The following is a 21,600-nucleotide window of genomic DNA, read 5'->3' as shown; positions in this document are numbered from 1 at the left end:
GGGGGCAGGCCACCGTGCCTGGACCGTTCCCTGAAGCTGGGGGTAGAGGTAGGGGTCCCGTAGCTTTGTCGGGAAGGCCCTGGAGAGCTTTGGGCAGCGGTGTGACGCATTCAGACTCCAATTTCGCAGGGAGCCCTGGCTGTGGAGTTGAGAGCAGAGCCCTGGGACAGGACTGGGACAGAACGGGGGGAGCGGGAAGCGCCAGCACAATGCGCCAGTGAGTGAACCCACGGGGCACGGTGAAGGCAGGTGTGAGAAGCGTCCACGCTTTGCACGTGTTCTGAAGGGAGAGCAGACGGAAGCCGTGGGTTGGAAGGACGTGGAGGCGAGGAAGGAAGACAGGACACAATGCCATGACTTCTGACCGGAGCGGCCGCAGGGAAGGCTATGGGAGGCAGGTGCGGGAAAGGTGGTCAGGACAGGTAAGCTTCAGAGCTACCAGCTGCGCACGTGGGCGCGTCCAGGGCAGTTCACACCCGAGGCCGCAGTCGGGACCGAGGCCTCGGCGAGAGCACAGGTGGCAGCTGTCAGAGCCTGGCTGTCATCAAGGAAGTGATTTTTGAGGGGCAACAGGTAAAGCCCCTGTGCCAACGTTAAGAGGTGGGAGAGTGGCAAGGAGCCAGCAAAGGAGACTGAGGACAAGTGACCAATGACGGAGCACTCCAAGGTCCCAGGCCGTGTGCCGTTTCCTAAGTCCAAGTGCAAACACAAATCGCTCTTGGACACGAAGGTACTGTAAGTGAGCATGCCTTCTCCACGGGCGCAGAAACCAAGCCTGGCTGCGTTGCACGGTCCAGGCCACGGGGGCACAGGCAGCGGCCTGCGGCTTCTGAGAACCGCCCCCCCATCCCTGCAGCGAGGGCAGAACGAACCCGTTCCAGTCCCACTGCCGCAGCTGAAGACACAAGAGCAGCCCAGGCACACCCACCAGGCTGAGCTCCGAGTGAGCGTGCAGGGCCCAGCTTCGACCCCCTGTCCATGCAGTGGACCACGTGTGTCAAAACGTACAGGAGGTCTGCAGGGCGACTTAAAAATAAACCTTGGGACACAGCCCTTCCGACACGGAAGGCTACTTATTGACAAAGACCCGTACGGGGAACAAATCACTAACCTGGGGTTCACTGTACAGATGTGTGTGCGTGCCCTGTGTACACACGCTCACGTGTGTACACGTGCTATACAACATGTACATGTATGTGAACGTTCTGTTTATGTACATGCGTGCATGTGCTATACACACAGGTACACGTGTGTATACTTATGTACATGTATGCACATGGTAGATACACGTGTACATGTGTATACGTGCTGTGTGCTTACATACACAGGTACATGTGTGTGCTGTATGCTTACATGCATGTGTGAGCATGTGCTGCACACAAAGGTACATGTGTGGTGTGTGCTTACTACACGTGTGTGCGCTATACACACAGGTACATGTGTGCGTGTTGTGTGGTGATGCACGTGTGTGTGCACGTGCTATACACGTAGGCACATGTGTGTTGCTATTGCTATATTCACATGTGTGGTATGCACACGTGTATGCATACACACAAATGTACATGGGTTATATACTTATGCATGTGCTGTGCACACGTGTACATGTTCTGTGTACATGTATACTCGTGTGTGCTGTATACATATGTACATGTGTGTGCATGTGCTCTATGTGTGTACTATATGCACATGTGTCTATCTACATATGTGTATGCATGTCTATGTACTGTGTGTATGCATGTGCGTGCACATATGCATATGTGCTCACGTATGCATGTAGTGTGTAGCATGCACTGCGTGCATCAATGTATATGCACTACATATTTGTGTATGTCTGCATATACTCTGTGTGCATGTATACGTATGTTATAAGTGTATATATGTGCACTATACGTATACATGCATGCCTGTATGCACATCCCTGCATGCATGTACTATTGTATCTACACATATGCATGCATTATGTACTATGTGTGTGCATGCATATGTATGTGTGGACTATCTGTGTAGGTGTATGTGTGTAGGTTTACATGTGCGTTGCCATATATGTATGTACATGTGTGGGTACTACATAAATATCGAATATGTGCACTATGTGTGGGTGTGTATATATGTGCTATATGTGCGTACAAATACTACGTGTGTATATGTGCAGGTGTGTATGTACTATTTGCACGTGCATGTATGTTACATGTGCATGTGTGTATGCTATACGTGTATGTGCTTTGTGTACGATGTGTATCGTGCATGTGCATGCCACGTTTATATACGTGTGCGTGCTCTATGTGGGTGTGCCATGCATATGTACATTCATGCATGCGCTGTGCTTGCGTGCACTATGTATGTTCGTGTACTGCGTATGTATGAGCACGTGTATATACTATTTATGTGTATGTGTGTGTGGCTACGTCTGTACCACGTGCGTGTGTATCACAGAAGTACGTGTGTGTGTGCTGTGGTGATACACTGATATTGCGCTCACGCTACAAGTTAAATGAAGTGAGGTCTTCCATTCTATTACCTGCGTTTTATACACACGGACATATACTGCTATCATGTACACGGTCGCCTCAGGTCCCCTGACGCCTGTTTGGAGTAGTCCTACGGATTCTCAGTGTCACTAATCACATAACGTTCACACTCCTTACCGTGGTCCTCACCTAACTTCTCAACTTCATTTGCTCAAGCTCGAATGTCCCCATGCTCCCACCCCGTGGGCTCCCTCTCAGCTCTTCAGACAGGTCAGGTTCCGCACACAGAGGGCGGGCCCGCGCGCACACGGCCGGCTCTGCCGGCAACGCCGCTCCCACGTGGCACGGGGCCACAGTCCGGCACCGGCCCTCGCTTGCGTCCAGCTCCTCCTCATCCCCCAGCTCAAAAGTCACCTCCCCAGAGATGACACCACGTGGACGTGTCCTGCCCACGTCCTCTGTCGACACCTTGCCTTTCTCTGCTGCACTCCCCACAACCGACAACCAGTTACTTGCCTATTTGAAATATGTTTCCCTCCCCTCACGGTCTCTGTAAGGAAAGAACACTTCAGTTGCCTACCTGTTTTCAGAGGTCCAAAAAAATCACAGATATCAAAATAAGGAAATACGTAAGATTAAAACTAATGAGCCTATCATATCAGATCCACACACGGCAAAAGTCAGCACATGTGAATGCCTGGTAAGCTTCCCACACAGAACATCCAGCTTGGACACCCAGTTTCAAGGTTAAAGGAGTCAAAAATGCTCCCAAGCCCCCGTATGTTACCAAGTCTATTTAAGGGTGAGTCACTCCCTTTTATACTTTTTTAAATGTATTTTAAGGGTTCATTTACCTAGAAGCACTTTCTGTCTGCACTCATCCAGACTCCACAACATAACATAATCCTGTGATGCGGAACAGATGAGAAGTGGACTCACTGTATTTCCAAATGTCACAGCAGTGATCGGCTGACGGTGTCCTCTTAGGATTAGAGGCTAACAAAGTTAACAAGAAGAGAAATATCATCAACTATAGAGAACACTTAAAGAATAAAGGAACATAATGGCATAACCTCAAACCTAAGAAACCAAATGGCTTGAATTTTTCAAATATATTTCTTTCATACATTCACTCATTAAAATTCCTGTTAATGCACTATTAAATTACTGTCAGGTGAACCATCTTACCATTACTCAACATCGTGGATCACACGCACTAGTAAAATGATACAGGTCACCTCACTCTTCCACTTCCTCATCAGTCATGAATTAAGCAAATGTGTGTCGCGTCCCTGCAGTGTGCCACAGAGGTCCTGCTGTGCTGGACGCTGAGGAAATGAGAAGGATCCGCAAGAGGAGGGGAGCGTTCCGGTCGCTGGGAGACGAGGCACATTTACGAGGCTGCTGGTACAAGCGAGAAAGGCGATGGGGCCACAGAAAGCCTGGGCAAGTGCAACACCGTGACGAGCGTGTTCACAGTTCTGAGCAAGCATGAGGAAACCGGAAGCCGGCAGAAACGTGCAAGCAGGGGAATCTGTGACCAGACTTGTAACACTGCTGCAAGGATGGAAGAGGGACGATACTGGGGACACAGTGAGACCAGACACTCCAAAGACAGCACAGTAAAGGCCTGAACTAGGGTGACAGGGATGGAGACGGGGGCAGACAATGAACCAAAGACTCTGTGACCAACGGGCATCGCGAGATAGAAAAGGGACAAGAGCAAAGGTAATCAGTGTTCGGGCTGAATTCCTAGGGGAATGGGGGCATAAGGAAGATGGCATGGAATCAGGAAAGATCAGAGGTTGTCTGGGCTGTGCTAAGGGAGCTCCTTTCGAGCTGACAGCCAGCACACAGTAGGTGCTTTGACGTGAGGGCCATCACGCAAACAGGAGGACCTGCTCATGGCAGGCCAGTTCATCTGTACCAACCTCCTGATGAGAACGACAAGAAAAACTGGCAAAATTTGCAAAAAAACATCTGGATGAGCAAGATAAGGCACCAGAGAGCAATGAAAGCAACAAAGAATTAAGACCAGAGAAGAAGGAAACTGAGAGAAGGGATCCAGCACAGGAGGCCATTCACCCGTGAAGACTTCTACCAAAACGCAGCCTTCTGACGATTCCGGTAGAGGCCATTGAAAGCTGAGATACTCACGGGACTAGAAGCACAAACGTGGCGTAATTAAATGCATCATTTTCAGGTACAAACAGAATTATCTTATTGGGAGAAGGGCAAAGAATTCCACTGCCTGCAAAGTACCTCTGAGAACAGAGTTAACAGCCTTAAGGTGAGGACTCCGTGCATTTTTTTCCTTAAAACACCACATTTTAAAACACTGCTTTAAAAAAAGAATACAGCCCACTGCAGTGGGAGGGAAGGGCATGTTGCCAAACGCCCAGGGCTAGAGTAGTGACCCAAAGGACCAGGTCCAAGGAGGAGAGGTGAACGGGCCATAGAAGAGTGCTCCCAAGCCCACCTCCAAGTTCTCATAATCCCCGACTGGCTTAGAGCGACTGGAAATTGCCAGTGCCCTCCTCACCCAGCCAGCCATCAGAAGCAAACATAAATTATCTCTGCAAGAAGTTAAGGTCATCCAGAGCCTCAAACCAGCTGTGCATTTTTTTTAATACAGACTGTCTAGCAGTCGATCAAAAAGAATCAGGTACTCAAGGAGTCAAGATCATTCAGTCAAAAACCAAGAGAAATACATACCCATGGAAAACACCTACTGACAAATCCTCCAGATGGCCTTGAAACAAAACCAGAACCAATCCAGATTGCAGAATTACTAGATAAGGACATCAAAGCAGTCCTAATTCTATTCCATATGTTCAAAAGGTTAAATAGAGATATAAACAATCAGTAGTTAATAACCTTCCAAAACAGAAAGCACCAGACCAAGATGGATCCACTGGTGAATTCTACCCAATATTTAAGGAAGAAATTTTACTAATTCTCCAAAATCTCTTTCAGGAGACTGAAGAAAGAAAACAGAAAACACTATTTTCAGAGGAAACAAAGTAAATACTTCCTTACTCATTCTATCAGGCCAGCATTACCCTAATTCCAAAACCAGACAAAGACATCACAAGAAAAGAAAATTAAAAATCAATATATTTCATGAACATAGATCCAAAACTCAACAAATATTCAAAATATTAGCAAATCAAACCAAATAATGTATAAAAAATTATATACCATGACCAAGTGAGATTTGGAAATTTATTCCAAATATGCAAGGCTGGTTCAACATTTGAAAATAATTAATCCATCACATCAACAGGCTAAAGAAAAAAAATCACATGAAAATATCAAAAATGTAGAAAAAGCATTTGACAAAATCCAATAGCAATTCATCATAAAAACTATCAGTATAGTAGGAATAGACGGGAACTTCCTCAACTTGGTACAGAGTATCCACAACATAACAAAAGCTAATGTATTAAATGGTGAGAAACTATAAGCTTCCCCACCAAGATTAGAAACAAGACAAGTAGGTCCCCTTCACCACTCCTTTTCAACATTATACTGGGGGTCTTAGCTAATGCAATAACAATAGAAAAGGAAGTTTAAAGGTATAGCAACCGAGAAAAAAGAAATAAAACTTTGTTCATGGATGATATGCTCACCTATGTAGAAAATCCAAAGAATTGGCAAAAAAAAAAAAAATTAAAAAAAAATTAAAAAAATCTGAAACTAAGAATTATAGCAAGCTTGTAGGATACAAAGTTAATACACAAAATTCCACTGGTTTCCTATATACCAGCAATAAATAAGTAAAATTTGAAATTAAAAACACAATACCATTTACATTAGCACCCAAACAAACGAAATGCTGAGGGACAAATCTAGCAAAACTGTGTAAGTTCTCTATGAGAAAAAATAAAACTCTGTTGAAAGAAACCAAAAAAGTAAATGAATGGAGAGATATTCCATGTTCATGGATAGAAAGACTCAATATTATCAACATGTCAGTTCTTCCCAACTTGATCTACAGATTTAATGCAACCCAATCAAAATCAACAAACTGATTTTCAAGTTTACATAGAGGCAAAGAACCAGGATAGTCTCATGATAATGAAGAAGAACAACAGAATTGGAGGACTGACACTATCTGACTGTGAGACTTACTATGAAGCTACTCTAATCAAGAGCAGTGGTATTGGCACAAGAAAGGAAAAATAGATCAATGGCAGAGAAGAGAGAGCCAGAAATACAGTCAACTGAATTCTGACTAAGGAACAAAGGCAATACAATAGAGAAAACTGCAAACTCCTAAAAAATAACACAGGAGAAAATCTAGATGACTTAAATTTGGTGATGACTTTTCAGATAAGCCACCAAAGGCATGATCCATGAAAGAAAGAACTGACAGGCTGGACTTCATTAAAATTAAAAATTTCTGCTCCATCAAAGACAACACCCAGAGAATAAGAAGACAGATATTAAATGGTGGACAGACATCATTATATATCTGCCCAAATCTATAGAATGTACAACACCAAGACTGACCCCTAAGGTAAATGGTGGACTCTGGGTGATGATGATGTGTCAATGTAGGTTCATCAGTTGCAACAAATGCATGACTCTGGTGCAGGGTGCTGATAGTGGGGGAGGTTGTGTTTGGTGGGGTTGACACAGGGGGTATATAGGAAATCTCTGTACCATCCCCTCAATTTTGCTGTCAATCTAAAACTGCTTTTGAAAAAACAATAAAGTCCTTAAAAAAAAAAAAAAGGTAAAAAGTAGCCCCTAAAAAGAAAAAGTGTAGCCAAATTTTCAGAACAAGAAATATTACCAGGGATAAAGAAATGTCACTTCATAACATTAAGAGTGTCAATTCACCAAGAGACTATAAAGATACTAAACATACATGTGCTTAATGACAGAGCTCCAAAATACACGGAGCAAAACTGACGGAAGGAAAACAGACAAGCTACGTCTAGCCACAGACTCCAATACGCCTCTCTTAACAAGTGACAGAACCAGAGGTCATGAGTAGAAGATGCAAAGAACACGATCAAGCAATGTGACCTGACATTTACAAACAGAGATGGGCAAATATTCACAGCATTTTATCTGTAATACTCAAAACTGACAATATCCTAAACGCCCACCACCAGGAGAATGAATAATAAATTATAGTACATTCACACAAGGGAAATGTTCTCAATACTGAAAACGGATGAACCACTGATACATGCGACGAAGCAGGTAACTTCCAAAATAGTCATTCTAAGTGAAAGATGCCAGACATAAAGAGTATGCACTGTCTGATTCCACTGGCATAAAACTCTACAAAACGCAAACTAATGTGAAGTTTTTATTTAGAATACATAAAGAACTCCTTCAGGTCAATAGGAAAATGACAGATAATCCACCAGAAAAATAGCATGAAACTGAACACATGTCACAAGAGAGAAAGTCCATATGGCCAATACTTTAATCATCAAAGAATTGCAAATTACAAATAAGTACCCTGACCCTCACCAAAAGGCCTAAAAGTAAAAAGACCAAGTACAGGCGAGGATGTGAATCCACTAGAACTCTTACACACCCTTTGACGGAGTGCAGGCTGGTACAACACTCTGGGAATCTCGGCATTATCTACTAAACTAAATGTACACATTCAATGCGCCTCGGCAACTGTACACACGAGTGTACCAAAAAACATATACAAACATGCTTGTAGCAGTTGAAACATGGAAACGAAACAGATCTCCACCAATAAGGGAAAGGATTAAGTGTGGTCTATCCATGCAGTGGAATACTACGCAGTGATGAAAACGAGGACGGGTCCCACGAACCTAACAGTGAATCAAGGAGTCCGGCATGATGCACGACCCCACTCACACAGAGTTCCAACAGGAGCAAAACCAGCATGTGGCACCAGGAGTTGAGGGAGGAGAGAAGGGAGCACAGGCTGAGAGGAGCCTGGATGGTAGCTACCCAGTGGTGTTCACCTTGTTACAATCGCAACGATGGCACGCAATATCCGGGACACGTTTCTCTGAGTCTTTCACACCTCACTGAAAAAGTGAGAAATATCAAGCTGGACATCAGAACGTAGGCCCAATTCATCAGCATAAGTTGTGTTGAAGAAACACAGAAAAACCTCTCATAACTCAATAGGAAAAAATCAAACTATAGATTTCTCTTCAATGATGATGAACGACTTCTACTCGTAGTAAAGTGAGTGCCAGTAAGGTGGCAAGTTAGAGGGGCTTCTCAGGCAGACACAGCACTGAGGCATGTGCGGTAATCATCGGCCTCCAAGCCCAGAAGCCCAAAATGAAGATAAGGATTATCCCAATACCAAAAATGCTGATAGAATTTACTTTTGCATTTTGTACAACGAAACTTGCTTTTAAGAGCACTGAGATAATTACACTAGTCATGGAGTAATCTTTGAATGAAAACTCATGTCTTTAAAGCTGTCAGTTTGATGTGAAATATTCTGCAATAAACGTAACAAACTTCCTTAAATATGCTATATCTAAAATCCAGAAAAATTCACCTTATCTTGATTAAGATGAACCTTTTCTTGCTTATATTCTTATTAAAGAAAAAATTTCTTTAATAAAGTGATTCTAGGCAGTGTACTTTCTAAAACTCAAAAATGAACACAGCAGTTTTGTTTTGTTGACATTCTCCTCCCCTGGCTGGTGGCTGAGTCCGCGGAAGGTAGCATCACCCAAACAGCATCAGAGGGACGGACAGGTGACCGCGAGGCTCTTCAAGTCCCTGGACTCATCAAACAACACACAAAACTTTTTAGGTACCTGGTAAGAAGGGTCCTTGGTGCTCCACACGCAAAGTTCGTTCCCATCTAAAGGGAAAGCGCAGAACCACAGGCCACAAGCAAGCTGAACATGGGACACGGGCTCCTTAGATTCGACCAGGCACCTTTCTGTGACCGTGTCACCGACGCAGCCGTCACCAGTGGAGAAAAACCCCTGTGGCTCTTCCATCCTCAATCTGAAAACGCAGGGACGCAGAAGACAACAGAGGGGTTGATGCGTTACACAGACGACAGTCTGTCTACTCACCATGATGAGTGTGATCACACACACAGCATGCCACACCCGCTTACTCACCTCCCACACCACACCCCCAGGAAAAAGAAGGGATTACTCAAAGTCCCGAAGGTTCTGTACACACAACAGCTCACTCCTCCCCGGGGCTTCCAGATTAAACAGACCTTGATGCAAGTCCCCCTCTTCCTACTCGACAGTCCTCGCTCAGCCTTGCGGAATCTGCTTCCACCGCCGGAGATGGACAGAACCACACCTCACAGAGGCGGTCTGGGACAGCGTGGTCTGCAACACGTGGGCCCAGCGCTAGCACTGAGGAGGATTCAGAAAGTTACCACTGAGACTGATTACTGTTACCGATAACTGAGATACTAAATCGTTTTCCAAATTTTCCAAGCAAATTGGTGGTGAAGTGTAATATGAATCTATATCTCCTACTGCCCACCTTGGATCTATTCAACCGTTTCACAACGCTGACCAGGTCACCCCTGCAGAGGCAGAATGCAGGGCTGGGGTCAGGCCCCTGGGCGGCAGTCCTCCTGCTGTGTGATGCTGGCTCAGACGCACGGGTGTTTCCAGGACCTGACTAGAAACCCTTATTCTACCATGTATAAGGCCAAGATACCAGGCTAGGGGGGAAGTATAAGTGACAAAGTTCTCAAAGTACAGTCAGAGGACTCACACTCCATGATCTCCCATATAACGAACGTTCTTTCTTATAACAAATAAGAGGTGATTTTTAAAGGCTTGAAAATTGTGCAGTATTTGGAAAAAATAAAAACATTTTGAATATATTAATGCACGTTCTTCCCCAATTCATAAACTTTATTTATTATTCTTGCAATTGCCAAGACACAGCAGGCAGTTTCATATAAAAAAATAGCAAAATGTTTCAAAGTTACCACAATTTGCTTTTTGGGTTTTATCATTTTGAAGCACCCAGTCCCTAGCACAGTGGCCGGCATATAGCTGGTCAGGAAAGAAAGTGTCCCAAGTGGATGAAGTCAAATTACCATGTAGCTCCTTCCACTGCTTCCCCAAAGCATAAAGAAATCTTAAGAAACAGATGAAAGAATATATTAAACATTACAAATGTTTCAAAATCTTAAGAATTCACCCACTGACTGGATAAAGAAGATGTGGGAGACAGACACACACACACACACACAGGACTATTACTCAGCCATTAAAAAGAGAATGAGATCTTGCCACGTGCAATGACACGGGTGGACCCAGAGAGCACAATACTAAGTAAGATAAGTCAGTGTGGGAAAGACAAATACCGTATGATCTCACTCATCTGCGGAATTTGAGAAACAAAACAAAGGAAAAAACAGACCGAAAAAACAGACTCCTAAATACAGTGAAGAAACCACTGGTCACCAGAGGGGAGGTGGGTGGGCGACGTGTGACAGGCAGAGGATCAAGAGCACACTTGGGACGAGCACTGAGAAAAGTACAGAAGTGCCGAATCACTCTATTGCACACCCGAAACTAATCTGGCAACGTATGTCAGTTACACTTGAATAAAAAACACTTTTAAGAGAAAGAAGCACTACTTCGAGTAAAATATTTACATTTTCATGAGAATTAAAGACATAAAATTTTTAAAAAAACAAAAAAGAGGGGCCCCTGGGGGGCTCAGTCGGTTGTGCGTCCGACTTCGGCTCAGGTCAGGATCTCGCGGTCTGTGGGTTCGAGCCCCACGTCAGGCTCTGTGCTGACAGCTCGGAGCCTGAGGCCTGCTTGGGATTCTGTGTGTCTCTCTCCCTCTCTCTCTGCCCCTAACCCACTCACATTCTGTCTCTGTCTCTCTCAAAAATAAATACACATGAAAAAAAAATTTTTTTTTAACAGAAAAGAATCTACCCATTCTACCAAAGAGTCTACCAAATAAGACTGTGATTAAATCCCATCTTATTTCTTCAACATAAACTTTTATAAACCAAGAACGGTCTTGATCTCTTCCGTAATCCCTATAACATTCAGCACCATTAGAGCAAATCATAGCCATCTGTACACCAATGTACAGTTTAAAAATCATTTTTCTACATATTAACATGCAGATTTGGGTATATCAATAAATACGTGATATCATTTGATACTTACAATAGAGATTTAAAGTTGTTAAATGTTTTTTCCCATCTTACAGGTGAAAAAATCAGAGGGTTAGTAAGGGTTAGATGAAACTCACTAGTGGCATTGCCACAGTGGGAACTCACATTTCTGACACATTCTGCCACATTGGTGGCACCTCTGCCATGGCACACACAGAGCAGGGGCCACAGGTGACTTCACAGCTCCACTGACCTAAGAAAGCAGCAGCGGCAATCTGTGCAGGGAGCAGCGTGGGTTCACGGTCAAACAGATTTGCTCGGGAGATGCCGGCTCAGTCACTCACTGCTGCTCTAAATGGCTTGGCGTCTGTAACAACGCCCACTCCACCTCCTGGTGACCGGGCTTGGAGTAGCCCCCGGACAGCCTCTCAGAAGGGCTCGGCCACCCCGGAACCCACTCATTCTATCTGTGCTGCCTTGAGAGTCACTAGAGGATGCGTGTGCTCCTGCTGGCCTTTCCTTGGACAGAGCTGCAGTCCCCTTGGCCTTGGGCTGCCGGCCATCCTAACTTTCCACCCCACAGGCTGCTGGAAATCCCTGCTGAGGCAGGAACCCCTGGACGGAACTGGAGCTTAACTGGAATAAAGGATGAAAGAATGTTACCTTCAGCTACATGAAACAAATCATTTTATTTGTTCAGGGACAACTACATAACCATTTGGGAAATAATAACAAAAACAATTAAATTTCAGACAGATTGCCCATTATAAAATACTATCGAAAATTCAAAAACAAAAAACTAGTGATAAATCTGTAAAAATAAAAGGAAAGAATTAACATCCTTAATATTTGAGAGCTATTATACAGAAATAAAACCGCAATAGAAAAAGAATACAAACTACAGAGGAGCAATAAAAGGCATCATATGAAAACCTTACAGCAAACATTATACTCAGCGGGGGAAAACTGACAGCTGTTCCCCTAAGGTCAGGAATAAGATAAGGATGCCCACTCTCATCACTGTTATTCAACATAGTACTAGAAGTTGTGGCCACAGCAGCGGACAAGAAAAAGAAATAAAAGGCATCCAAACTGGTAAGGAAGAAGTAGAATGCTCACTATTTGCAGAGGACACGATACTATATACAGAAAACCCTAAAGTCTCCCCCAAGAAACTAGTAGGACAGATAAATGAATTCATTAAAGTCACAGGACACAAAACTAATGTACAAGATCTGTTGCATTCCTCTACATGAAAGCAGGAGAAAGAGAAATTAAGAAAACAATTCCACTTATAATTGCACCAAAAACAATTAGGATATCTAGGAATAAACTTAACTGAAGAGGTGAAAGACCTGTCCTCTGAAAACTATAAATAAAACACTGAAGAAAGATATTCAAGATGACACAAAGAAATGGAAAGACATTCCATGCTCACGGACTGAAAGAGCAAACATTGTTAAAATGTCTATACTGGGGCACCTGGGTGGCTCAGTCGGTTGAGCGTCCGACTTCGGCTCAGGTCATGATCTTGCGGTCTGTGAGTTCAAGCCCCGCATCAGGCTTGTGCTGACGGCTCAGAGCCTGGAGCCTGTCTCAGATTCTGTGTCTCCCTCTCTCTCTGACCCTCCCCCGTTCATGCTGTCTCTCCCTGTCTCAAAAATAAATAAATGTTAAAAAAAAATTAAAAATAAAATAAAATAAATAAAATAAAATAAAATGTCTATACTACCCAAGTAATCTATACATTTATGCAATCCCTATCAAAATATCAAACAGCATTTTTCACAGAACTAGAACAAACAATCCTAAAATTTGTATGTAAACACAAAAGACTCCAAATAGCCAAAACAATCTTGAGAAAGAAAAACAAAACTGGAGGCATCACCATTCTGGACTTCCAAGTTACATCACAAAGCCGTAGTAATCAGGACAGTATGGTACTGGCACAAAAACAGATACATAGATCAACAGAACAGAATAGAAAACCCAGAAATGGACGCAAAACTATATGGTCAACTCATCTTTGATAGAGCAGGAAAGACTATCCAATGGAAAAAGGACAACCTCTTTAACAAATGGTATCGGGAAAACTGGACAGCCATGTGAAAAATAATGAAACTGGACCACCTTCTTACACTATACACAAATATAAACTGAAAGTGGATTAAATACCTAAATATGAGACCTGAAAGCATAAAAATTCTAGAGAACACAGGCAATAACCTCCTTGACATCAACTGTAGCAACTTCTTTCTAGACACATCTCTGGAGGCAAGGGAAATAAAGCAACGATAGGCTATTGGGACTATATCAAAATAAAAGGCTTCTGCCCAGTGAAGAAAACAATCACAAAACTGAAAGACAGCCTACGGAATAGGAGAAGATATTTGCAAATGGCATATCTGATAAAGGGTTAGTATCTATCCAAAACATATAAAGAATTGATAAACTCAATACCCAAAACAACAAATAATTCACTTTAAAAAATGGGCAGAAGACACGAAGAGGTATCTCTCCAAAGAAGACATCCAGATGGCTAACAGTCTCATGAAAAGATGCTCAACATCACGCATTACCAGGGAAACACAAATCAAAACCACAATGAGGTACCACCTCACACCTGTCAAAATAGCTAAAATCAACAGCACAATAAACAACAGGTGTTGATGAGGAGGCAGAGAAAGAGGAACCCTCTTGCGCTGTTGGTGGGAATGCAAACTGGGTACTAGGTATTTACCCAAAGAATATAAAAACACTAATTCAAAGGGATAGCCAAATTATGGAAGGAGCCCAAGTGTCCATCAATTGATAAACTGATAAAGATGTGGTGTATATATACACAATAGAGTATTACTCCGCCATAAAAGAATAAAATCTTGCCATTTGCAATGATGTGGATGGAACCAGAGTGTATTATGCTAAGCAAAATAAGTCAGAGAAAGACAAATACCATATGATTTCACTCATGTGTGAAATTTAAGAAACAAAACAAACAAGCAAAGGAAAAAAAGAGAGAAAGAGAGACAAAGCAAGAAACAGACTATTAACTACAGAGAACGAATGGGTGGTTACCAGAGGGCAGGTGGATGGTGGGATGGGGGAGACAGGGGATGGAGATTAAAGAGTACATGTGTCACGATGGAAAAATAAATACATAAATAAAAGTATTTTTGTAATTAAAAAAATAAACAGGAACAATAAGTTCACAAAAGGATTCATACCGGTGCCCAATATAAAATATCATCAATGCAGACTTTTTCTCATTCACTGCTGGTAAGACAATAAATGGACATGAGCTTTGGCTATTCGGCAACGTGTATCAAAATGTTTTAAAAGGTACATATTCTTTGATTCAAAAATTTCCATTCCATAAACTTAGAACAAGTAAATCATCGTACATTTCCCAAAGTAGCATTGATTACAACATAAAATGCAACGACAGTCCTTACATTCAGTGGAACACAGTGTTGACATTTAAAAAGATGACATTAAGACAGTTCACTCTGCACATGGGCGAGAGCCTTTTCAGCGTAAACCACAGAAAGCTCAGTCTAATCCAACCTGAAGAAAGAGAACTCTCTGGAGGGACAGACCTTTAACTGGAAGGTCTGTGCAGGACGCCACGCAACAGCCCGAGCCAGCCCGGCCTGGCCTGTCGGCCTGCAGCTGCGTGTGTCTGTATGTGGGCTCCAGTTTCCACTTTCTGCTGCCACCTGCTGGCAACATGGTGGCCAGCGGCCCCCACGGCCGCCCTCCCATGCTCTGGTGCACCGGGAAGAGCGGCCATCTCTCCCATCCGACCCCGTACACACTGTGCGAGCCCGGGCCGGTCTGGGCCACTTCTTGGCCTTGACTTTACCACGTGATCAGAGGGATGAAACCATGCTGACCGGTCAGCCTGAGGTGTCACGGACCGTGACCCCTGTGGCCAGGACAGGGAAGAGCGGCCATCTCTCCCATCCGACCCCGTACACGCTGTGTGAGCCCGGGCCGGTCTGGGCCACTTCTTGGCCTTGACTTTACCACGTGATCAGAGGGATGAAACTATGCTGACCGGTCAGCCTGAGGTGTCACGGACCGTGACCCCTGTGGCCAGGACAGGGAAGAGCGGCCACCGAAGCAGGCTCAAGTACCCCTGCCAGAAGAGGAATAGATACTGAGGAAAAAAAAGCCACGTGCATTGAAGTCCCTGTTAACATTCAGATGTTCAAGAAGGATGAACTTCTATACAATATGTCCACAATAATAAATATTATAATAAAATCCACAAATACAAAACTTATATTCTTCAGAAGACACCACTCAGTGAGCGAAAAGACAAGCTGCAAAGTAGGAACGATGAGCAACTCTTCAAGCTAAGCGTATCCAGAACGTACAAAGAACTCCTACAGATCTTCAGCCAGACAAGCCAGTAGAAAAACGTGCAAAAGCCACTGGATGAAAGATCTCCAAATGGCCAATTAACTGGAAAAGATGCTCATCCTCGCTAACTACCAGAGCAATGCCAGTCGAAATAAAAAATGAAAACCGTACACCCATCAGGATGGCTAAAATCAAAAAGACTACGAGAGGGACACGGTATTGACGAACTTCCAAACCCTCAGGAGGAGGAGTGTCAGCTGAAGAACCACGCAGAAAAACGGACCCGGGGCCGGGTCTCTCTCTGCTGGGCGCGCGCACTGAGAAACAGGGGCCACAGAGCAGAGTCCTCAGGGTGGCACTCGGGCCTCCACGCCGGAGAGCGCCTGATCAAGGGGGCGCGCTCGCGGCAGCAGTCCGCTCCACCCCGATGGCACACATGCGCACCCTAGGTGACCGCACAGCCTCCCGCTACGCGAGAGCGTCTGGTCGGTCTTAGCTCGTCGGCTGGAAGAGCTCAACGCACACGTTGGGGAGGAGAGTGGCCGCCTGTGGGAAACAGGCAGGTAGCGATGACGACAGGGCCACAGGGCTCTGGGATGCTGACAGCACGCGGCCCACACCCGCGGGGTGACCGCCTGCGCTCACTCAACACCAATTCCCACCCCGGACGGAGGTCTCTACCTGCACTGCTGCCACGTGGGCAGCCTGGCATTTTCCTGCAATTTCCTGCAATAAACACGCACTGCATGTGGGGCACCGCCTTCCCTGTTTGGGCTCGATTACCCATAGGGTGCTGGCTGCTGGGTCACAGGAAGCCAGCACGTTCTCCTTGAGACTCACCTGTTCCCAGGCCAGGCATCCTTACCTGTTCCCATGCCTCGTCCCTAGGCAGCCTGAGGGGAATTTAGTTCCCTAAGGAGCTCCCTCTGGGCCACAATCAAGGGATGACCAAACCAGGGGTATGATGACAACGGCAGCTCAGCCGCTGCCCACAGCTGCCCCTCTTTCTGAAGAGGGAGAGCAAACTCCTGGGCCCGGAGCTCATCCGACACCACAGCTCCAGCGCCGTTCATCGTCCCCTCGTGACTCCGTTCATTCCTCGGATTTGCTCCTCCCTCAACAACACGGGTGTGAACTGCACGTGTCCACTTATACACAGATTTTTTTTCAGTAAATACAGTACAGCACTGTAAACGTATTTTCCTTATCATTTCCTTAATAACATTTTCTTTTCTCTAATGACTTCGTTGTAACAATATGGTACGTAGTTCAGATTACATACAAAATGTGTGTCAACTGTTTATATGTTGTGGGTAAGGCTTCTACTCAACAGCAGGCTATTAGTAAAGTTTTCAGGGCGTCAAAAGTTATACACAGATTTTCAACTGCATGGGGGGTGGGCATCCCTAACCCCCACGCTGTTCAAAGGTCAAGTGTATATACATACACACACATGTAAGAGTATATAACCGATTAACGTCTAGCTCTGGGAAAGGGAAAAAACGTGTCCTAGTACCTCGTACGTGTTAGGTATTCAATAAATATTTGAATTGTTAAAAAGAAGACAGCAGGACCTAAACGTAGTCAGTGTGCTAAACCCCATCAGCAGACCAAGACTTAACACCTAATCTAACTGCAGTCTCCATCCCCAGGAACGTAACTGCTTACCACTCAGCTCGGAATTACCTGGTCAGCTCCAGTGACCAGATTTGATGTGCCCCACAGACCCCATCCACTCCCCTGAGGAAGGCGACCTTGCCGGAAACAACGCGTTCTCTAATAATTTCCTTTTCCACCCTCCCTTCCCCCCAGCTCCGCAGCGCTCCTCTCCATTGCGAGATGGGATGCTGCCCGACTCAAGCACCATGAAACAGCCAGTCTGGTCTTTCAATCTACTCAGCCGAATCTGTTAGGTGCCGGACGTGGCAGCCGTGCTGGGGTGTAGAGCGCTCTCTGACGGCAGCGGGACGAGGACACGCACAGGCGTGGTACCCTGCGGCCACAGTGAGTGCCTGTCCCGGCTCCCGAGGGCCGTGGGTGCGCTCCTACGGGTTCTGAGCTCTGCTCTCTCCGTGCTGAGCTCCTCACCTAATTCCATTTCCACGGTTCCCCACTTGGTCGGAATCCCTCCCCAAATTCTCTCCCGACTCTGCCCGGATCCCACACTGGGAACTGCTGGTGGTAACAGACTGGGTCCAACCTAAAAACCTGGACCCAGTTTAAGCTGGCCTGGGTCCAGCACCAAACCCCAGGCGAATAACATTTTGTAGTAAGTAAAGGCTAATAGCTAATGGGAGTCTTGAAAGCCAAAAAAGCTGGGGACATCGGTGGGCACAGGTCAAGCATTTAAAGGCCGTTGAAGTGCTCGCCACCTCAGAAAGACTCAGGGTAAGGTGGTCGGAGAAAATGACAAAGTATCTTTGATGACTCTCCAATCGAGCCAGCACGGGAGGGGGGTTCGACCTCCAGCTACCCTGAGGCCACAACTACTGAAATACGGAGCGGCTGATTACAAAGGTGTGGGAAGGGTGCCAGATCATGCACACTCTTTTCTGCGTCCATCAGTCCTTCCCTAAATGTTTTTAAGTTTATTTATCCAGAGAGAGTGGGTGTGAGTGGGGGGAGGGACGGAGGGGGGCGGGGAGAGAGAGAATCACAAGCAGACTCGGGGCACCAGTGCAGACCCCAGCTCAGGGCTCACACTCACAAACCGGGAGATCACCGCCCCAGCCGAAACCAAGAGTCAGCCGCTCAACCGGGCCAGCCACAAGCGCCTAAAATACGATTTAAAGATAATAGTACTCTTTCTATACAGCTGCTTTAATTAAAAACAAAAATGGGGGCGTCCAGTGGCTCAGTCGGTTGAGTGGCCGACTTCAGCTCAGGTCATGATCTCGCGATTGGTGAGTTTGAGCCCCACGTCGGGCTCTGGGCTGACAGCTCGGAGCACGGAGTCTGCTTCGGATTCTGTGTCTCCTTCTCTCTCTGCCCCTCCCGTGCTCATGTCCTCTCTCTCTGTCTCTCTCTCTGTCTCCTCTCTCTCTCAAAAATAAGCATTAAAAAATTAAAAAGAAAAAAAAGGAAAAAAGAAAAAAAAGAAAAAAAGACTACACCCTCTTTCTGTTAGCCAGACTGGAGAAGCTGATTCTGTAGACTGTCAATTCTCAAACCGCGCAGTGCGCACTTTTGTGCCTGCATCACTTGTTAGGGGAGCACAAATCGCTGACTCCTGACTGTCGCTGCCACACTGGTTTTCATTTCCAGGGCGCCTGGGTGGCTCACTTGGTTAAGCATCAGACTCTTGACCTCAACTCAGGTCATGATCTCAGGGTTCTTCATTTCCAGCCCCGCATCAAGCTCTGTACTGACAGCGTGGAGCCTGCTTGGGATTCTCTCTCCCCCCCTCTCTCTCTGTCCCTCTCCCACTTCTGCATGCGTGCGCACGCAGGCTTTCTCTAAGTGAATAAATTTTTAAAAATGATAAAACTCCTTTCCTTTTGTTATTTAAATTTTTTGTAATGTTTACTTTTGAGAGAGACAGAGACAGACAGAGCATGAGTGGGGGAGGCGTAGAGAGAGGGAGAGGGAGACACAGAAGCTGAGGCAGGCTCCAGGCTCCGAGCTGTCAGCACAGAGCCGACACGGAGCTCGAACCCATGAACCAGGACATGACCTGAGCCGAAAATGACCAATAGGTTGCCCTTAATCTCAGGTTCCAAATTAACAAAGTATCCTGAAAATAAACACAACTACATTTTGAAGCCTCTTTTAGGAGAATTTGAAAAAGTACCATGTTCTTACGAGGAACGGAGAAAAGATAGCAAGCGCTGCGCAAGGGTCTCTCGCCTGGGGCCCGCCCGGACCCCGCGCACAGCCCGCGAGGCGGACGCTCGGTCGCGGCGAGCACAGGACAGGTAACAGGTGCCCCGACAAGGGTCTCTTCGGCCGCACCGGGCTCTCACCTGGGGGCGGCTCGGACCCCGCACGGCCCGCGAGGCGGACGCTCCGGCACGGCGAGCACCTAGAGAGCTGGGAGCCGGCGGCCCGCCCCACCCGCCGTCGCCCTGGTTACCAGCCGCCGCGGCTCAGAGGCCACGAGACTCTCGTCATTCCCGCGAGAGCCCAAAGGACCTTCGCTTCCGGGCACGCCTCACTTCCGGGTGCCGCCCCACTTCCGGCTGCTCCGGCACGGCGGCCCGGCGCTGGGCCCGATGCTCCGGACGCGGCACCCGGCGGGGAGCGGCGGTGAGTCCAGGGCCCGGAGGCCGGCCCGCCACCCCGCCGCCGCCCGCGGCCCCCCCCCCCCCTTCCCGCCCCTGGCGGAGTCGTCTCCCCCCGATCCGCCCCTCCGCTCGGCCCCGCGCCCCCGGTGTCCCTCCCCTCCTCCACCCTCCCGCGCGCCTCCCTTCTCACCTCCTCTCCCTCTCCTCCACCCCGCCTCCCCGCACGGCCTCCCTCCTCCCTCCCCTCTTCCCCCTCCCCCCTTCTTCCCCCTCCCCCCTTCTTCCCCCTCCCCGGGCCCCCAGCGGCGGCCTGGCGCTGGGCGGCGCGGGCGCGCTGAGTGTCCCCTCTGGTCCCGCAGGACGTCCGCGGACTAGCAGGTGACGGCCCCCGGCGTCGGGCATGGCAGCCGCCTGGCGGCGCGCTCTGCTGCTTCTGCTGGCCTCGCAGCTCGCGTGGTCGGGGAGCCCCCCGGACGAGGAGGAGGTTCCCGAGGAGTGGCTCCTCCTGCACGTGGTGCAGGGGCACATAGGCGCGGGGAACTACAGCTACCTGAGGTTGAACCACGAGGGGAAGATCGTCCTCCAGATGCGGAGCGTGAGGGGGGACGCGGACCTGTACGTGTCCGACAGCACGCTGCACCCGAGCTTCGACGACTACGACCTGCAGTCGGTGACGTGCGGCCCGGACGCGGTGTCCATCCCCGCGCACTTCCGGCGGCCCGTGGGCATCGGGGTGTACGGGCACCCATCCCACCACGAGAGCGAGTTCGAGATGAAAGTGTATTACGACCGGACGGTGGAGCTGTCCCCGTTCGGGGAGGCGGCCTACGCCGACGGGACGGGCCCAAGCCAGCGGCCGGCGTCCGCGCCCGAGGACGCGCCCCCGGAGGAGGAGTCTGTGCTCTGGACCGTTTTAATTAGTGTTTTGAAACTGGTACTTGAGATTCTCTTCTGATCCCTCGGACGTGCTCGGAAGACACCCTGATAAGACGTGCCGGTGACTGCGGGCCTCCGAACCCGGCTCCGTTTATCCGCCGGGAGGTCACGTTCCAAACATAAAGCCATAGGATTTCGTTACCTCATTTACCCCGAAAGTAGGGAAAGCGGCAAGAACGATGTTGCTTTTTCAATCCTCAAAGTTCCTGTAAGAGGAATACGCACAATAAAATGTTTAAACTCCGGTTTGATCGGTTTGTCAGGGGACTAGGAGGTTTAGGCAAAATGCAGCACCTTTCCTGCCGCCGCGCGGCTCAGATGGACAGGTTGGCAGCTGCACCTTCACTCCAGTTAGCGGTTCTAGGTGAGGTGCAAACCTTGAACACGTCCGAAATGTACCCCTTCCTATCTCTTCGCCGGGGTGTGGCCTAAAGCTCCAGGCCTGCCGTGAGGATCCACCTGGAGCCCTACTCGGGTGGATCCCAGGTGTGCCCCTGCCCCCCTGCCCCCTGCC

General features: G+C 47.3%; 2 protein-coding genes across 20 annotated transcripts in view; one reads left to right on the top strand and one right to left on the bottom strand.

The window, feature by feature from the left end:
* Window positions 1-20,015, bottom strand: part of WDR27 (WD repeat domain 27) — a 176,729-nt gene extending 156,714 nt beyond the window's left edge. For 6 of the 19 annotated variants that reach the window (XR_008422807.1, XR_008422806.1, XM_053904259.1 and 3 more), the window contains exons 1-3: window positions 19,890-20,013; window positions 9,254-9,449; window positions 3,323-3,464 (exon numbers count right to left, since the gene is read on the bottom strand). Coding sequence is in view for 13 of the 19 variants with exons in the window: in XM_053904259.1 (XP_053760234.1) it covers window positions 3,323-3,464; window positions 9,254-9,442 (331 nt within the window). In the remaining 6 variants the exon portion in view is untranslated. The other 13 variants (XR_008422808.1, XM_053904266.1, XM_053904257.1 and 10 more) reach the window with 6 other exon arrangements.
* A 49-nt stretch (window positions 20,016-20,064) lies between these two features.
* Window positions 20,065-21,330, top strand: CUNH6orf120 (chromosome unknown C6orf120 homolog). The gene is made up of 2 exons (XM_019412824.2): window positions 20,065-20,172; window positions 20,510-21,330. The coding sequence occupies exon 2, from the start codon at window positions 20,551-20,553 to the stop codon at window positions 21,103-21,105; it is 555 nt and encodes a 184-aa protein (XP_019268369.1). The 5' UTR covers window positions 20,065-20,172; window positions 20,510-20,550; the 3' UTR covers window positions 21,106-21,330.
* The last annotated feature ends 270 nt before the right edge of the window (window positions 21,331-21,600 follow it).

The sequence above is a fragment of the Panthera pardus genome, unplaced genomic scaffold (assembly GCF_024362965.1).
Source record: "Panthera pardus isolate Hobbes unplaced genomic scaffold, ASM2436296v1 HiC_scaffold_17, whole genome shotgun sequence".
Lineage (NCBI taxonomy): Eukaryota > Metazoa > Chordata > Mammalia > Carnivora > Felidae > Panthera > Panthera pardus.
The sequence above is the reverse complement of the archived record's forward strand: the minus strand, read 5'-3'. Positions and strand labels throughout refer to the sequence as shown.

What these genes read in the sequence shown, in the direction of transcription:
- CUNH6orf120 (XM_019412824.2), top strand. Translation starts at nt 20,551, where the DNA reads ATGGCAGCCGCCTGGCGGCGCGCTCTGCTGCTTCTGCTGGCCTCGCAG.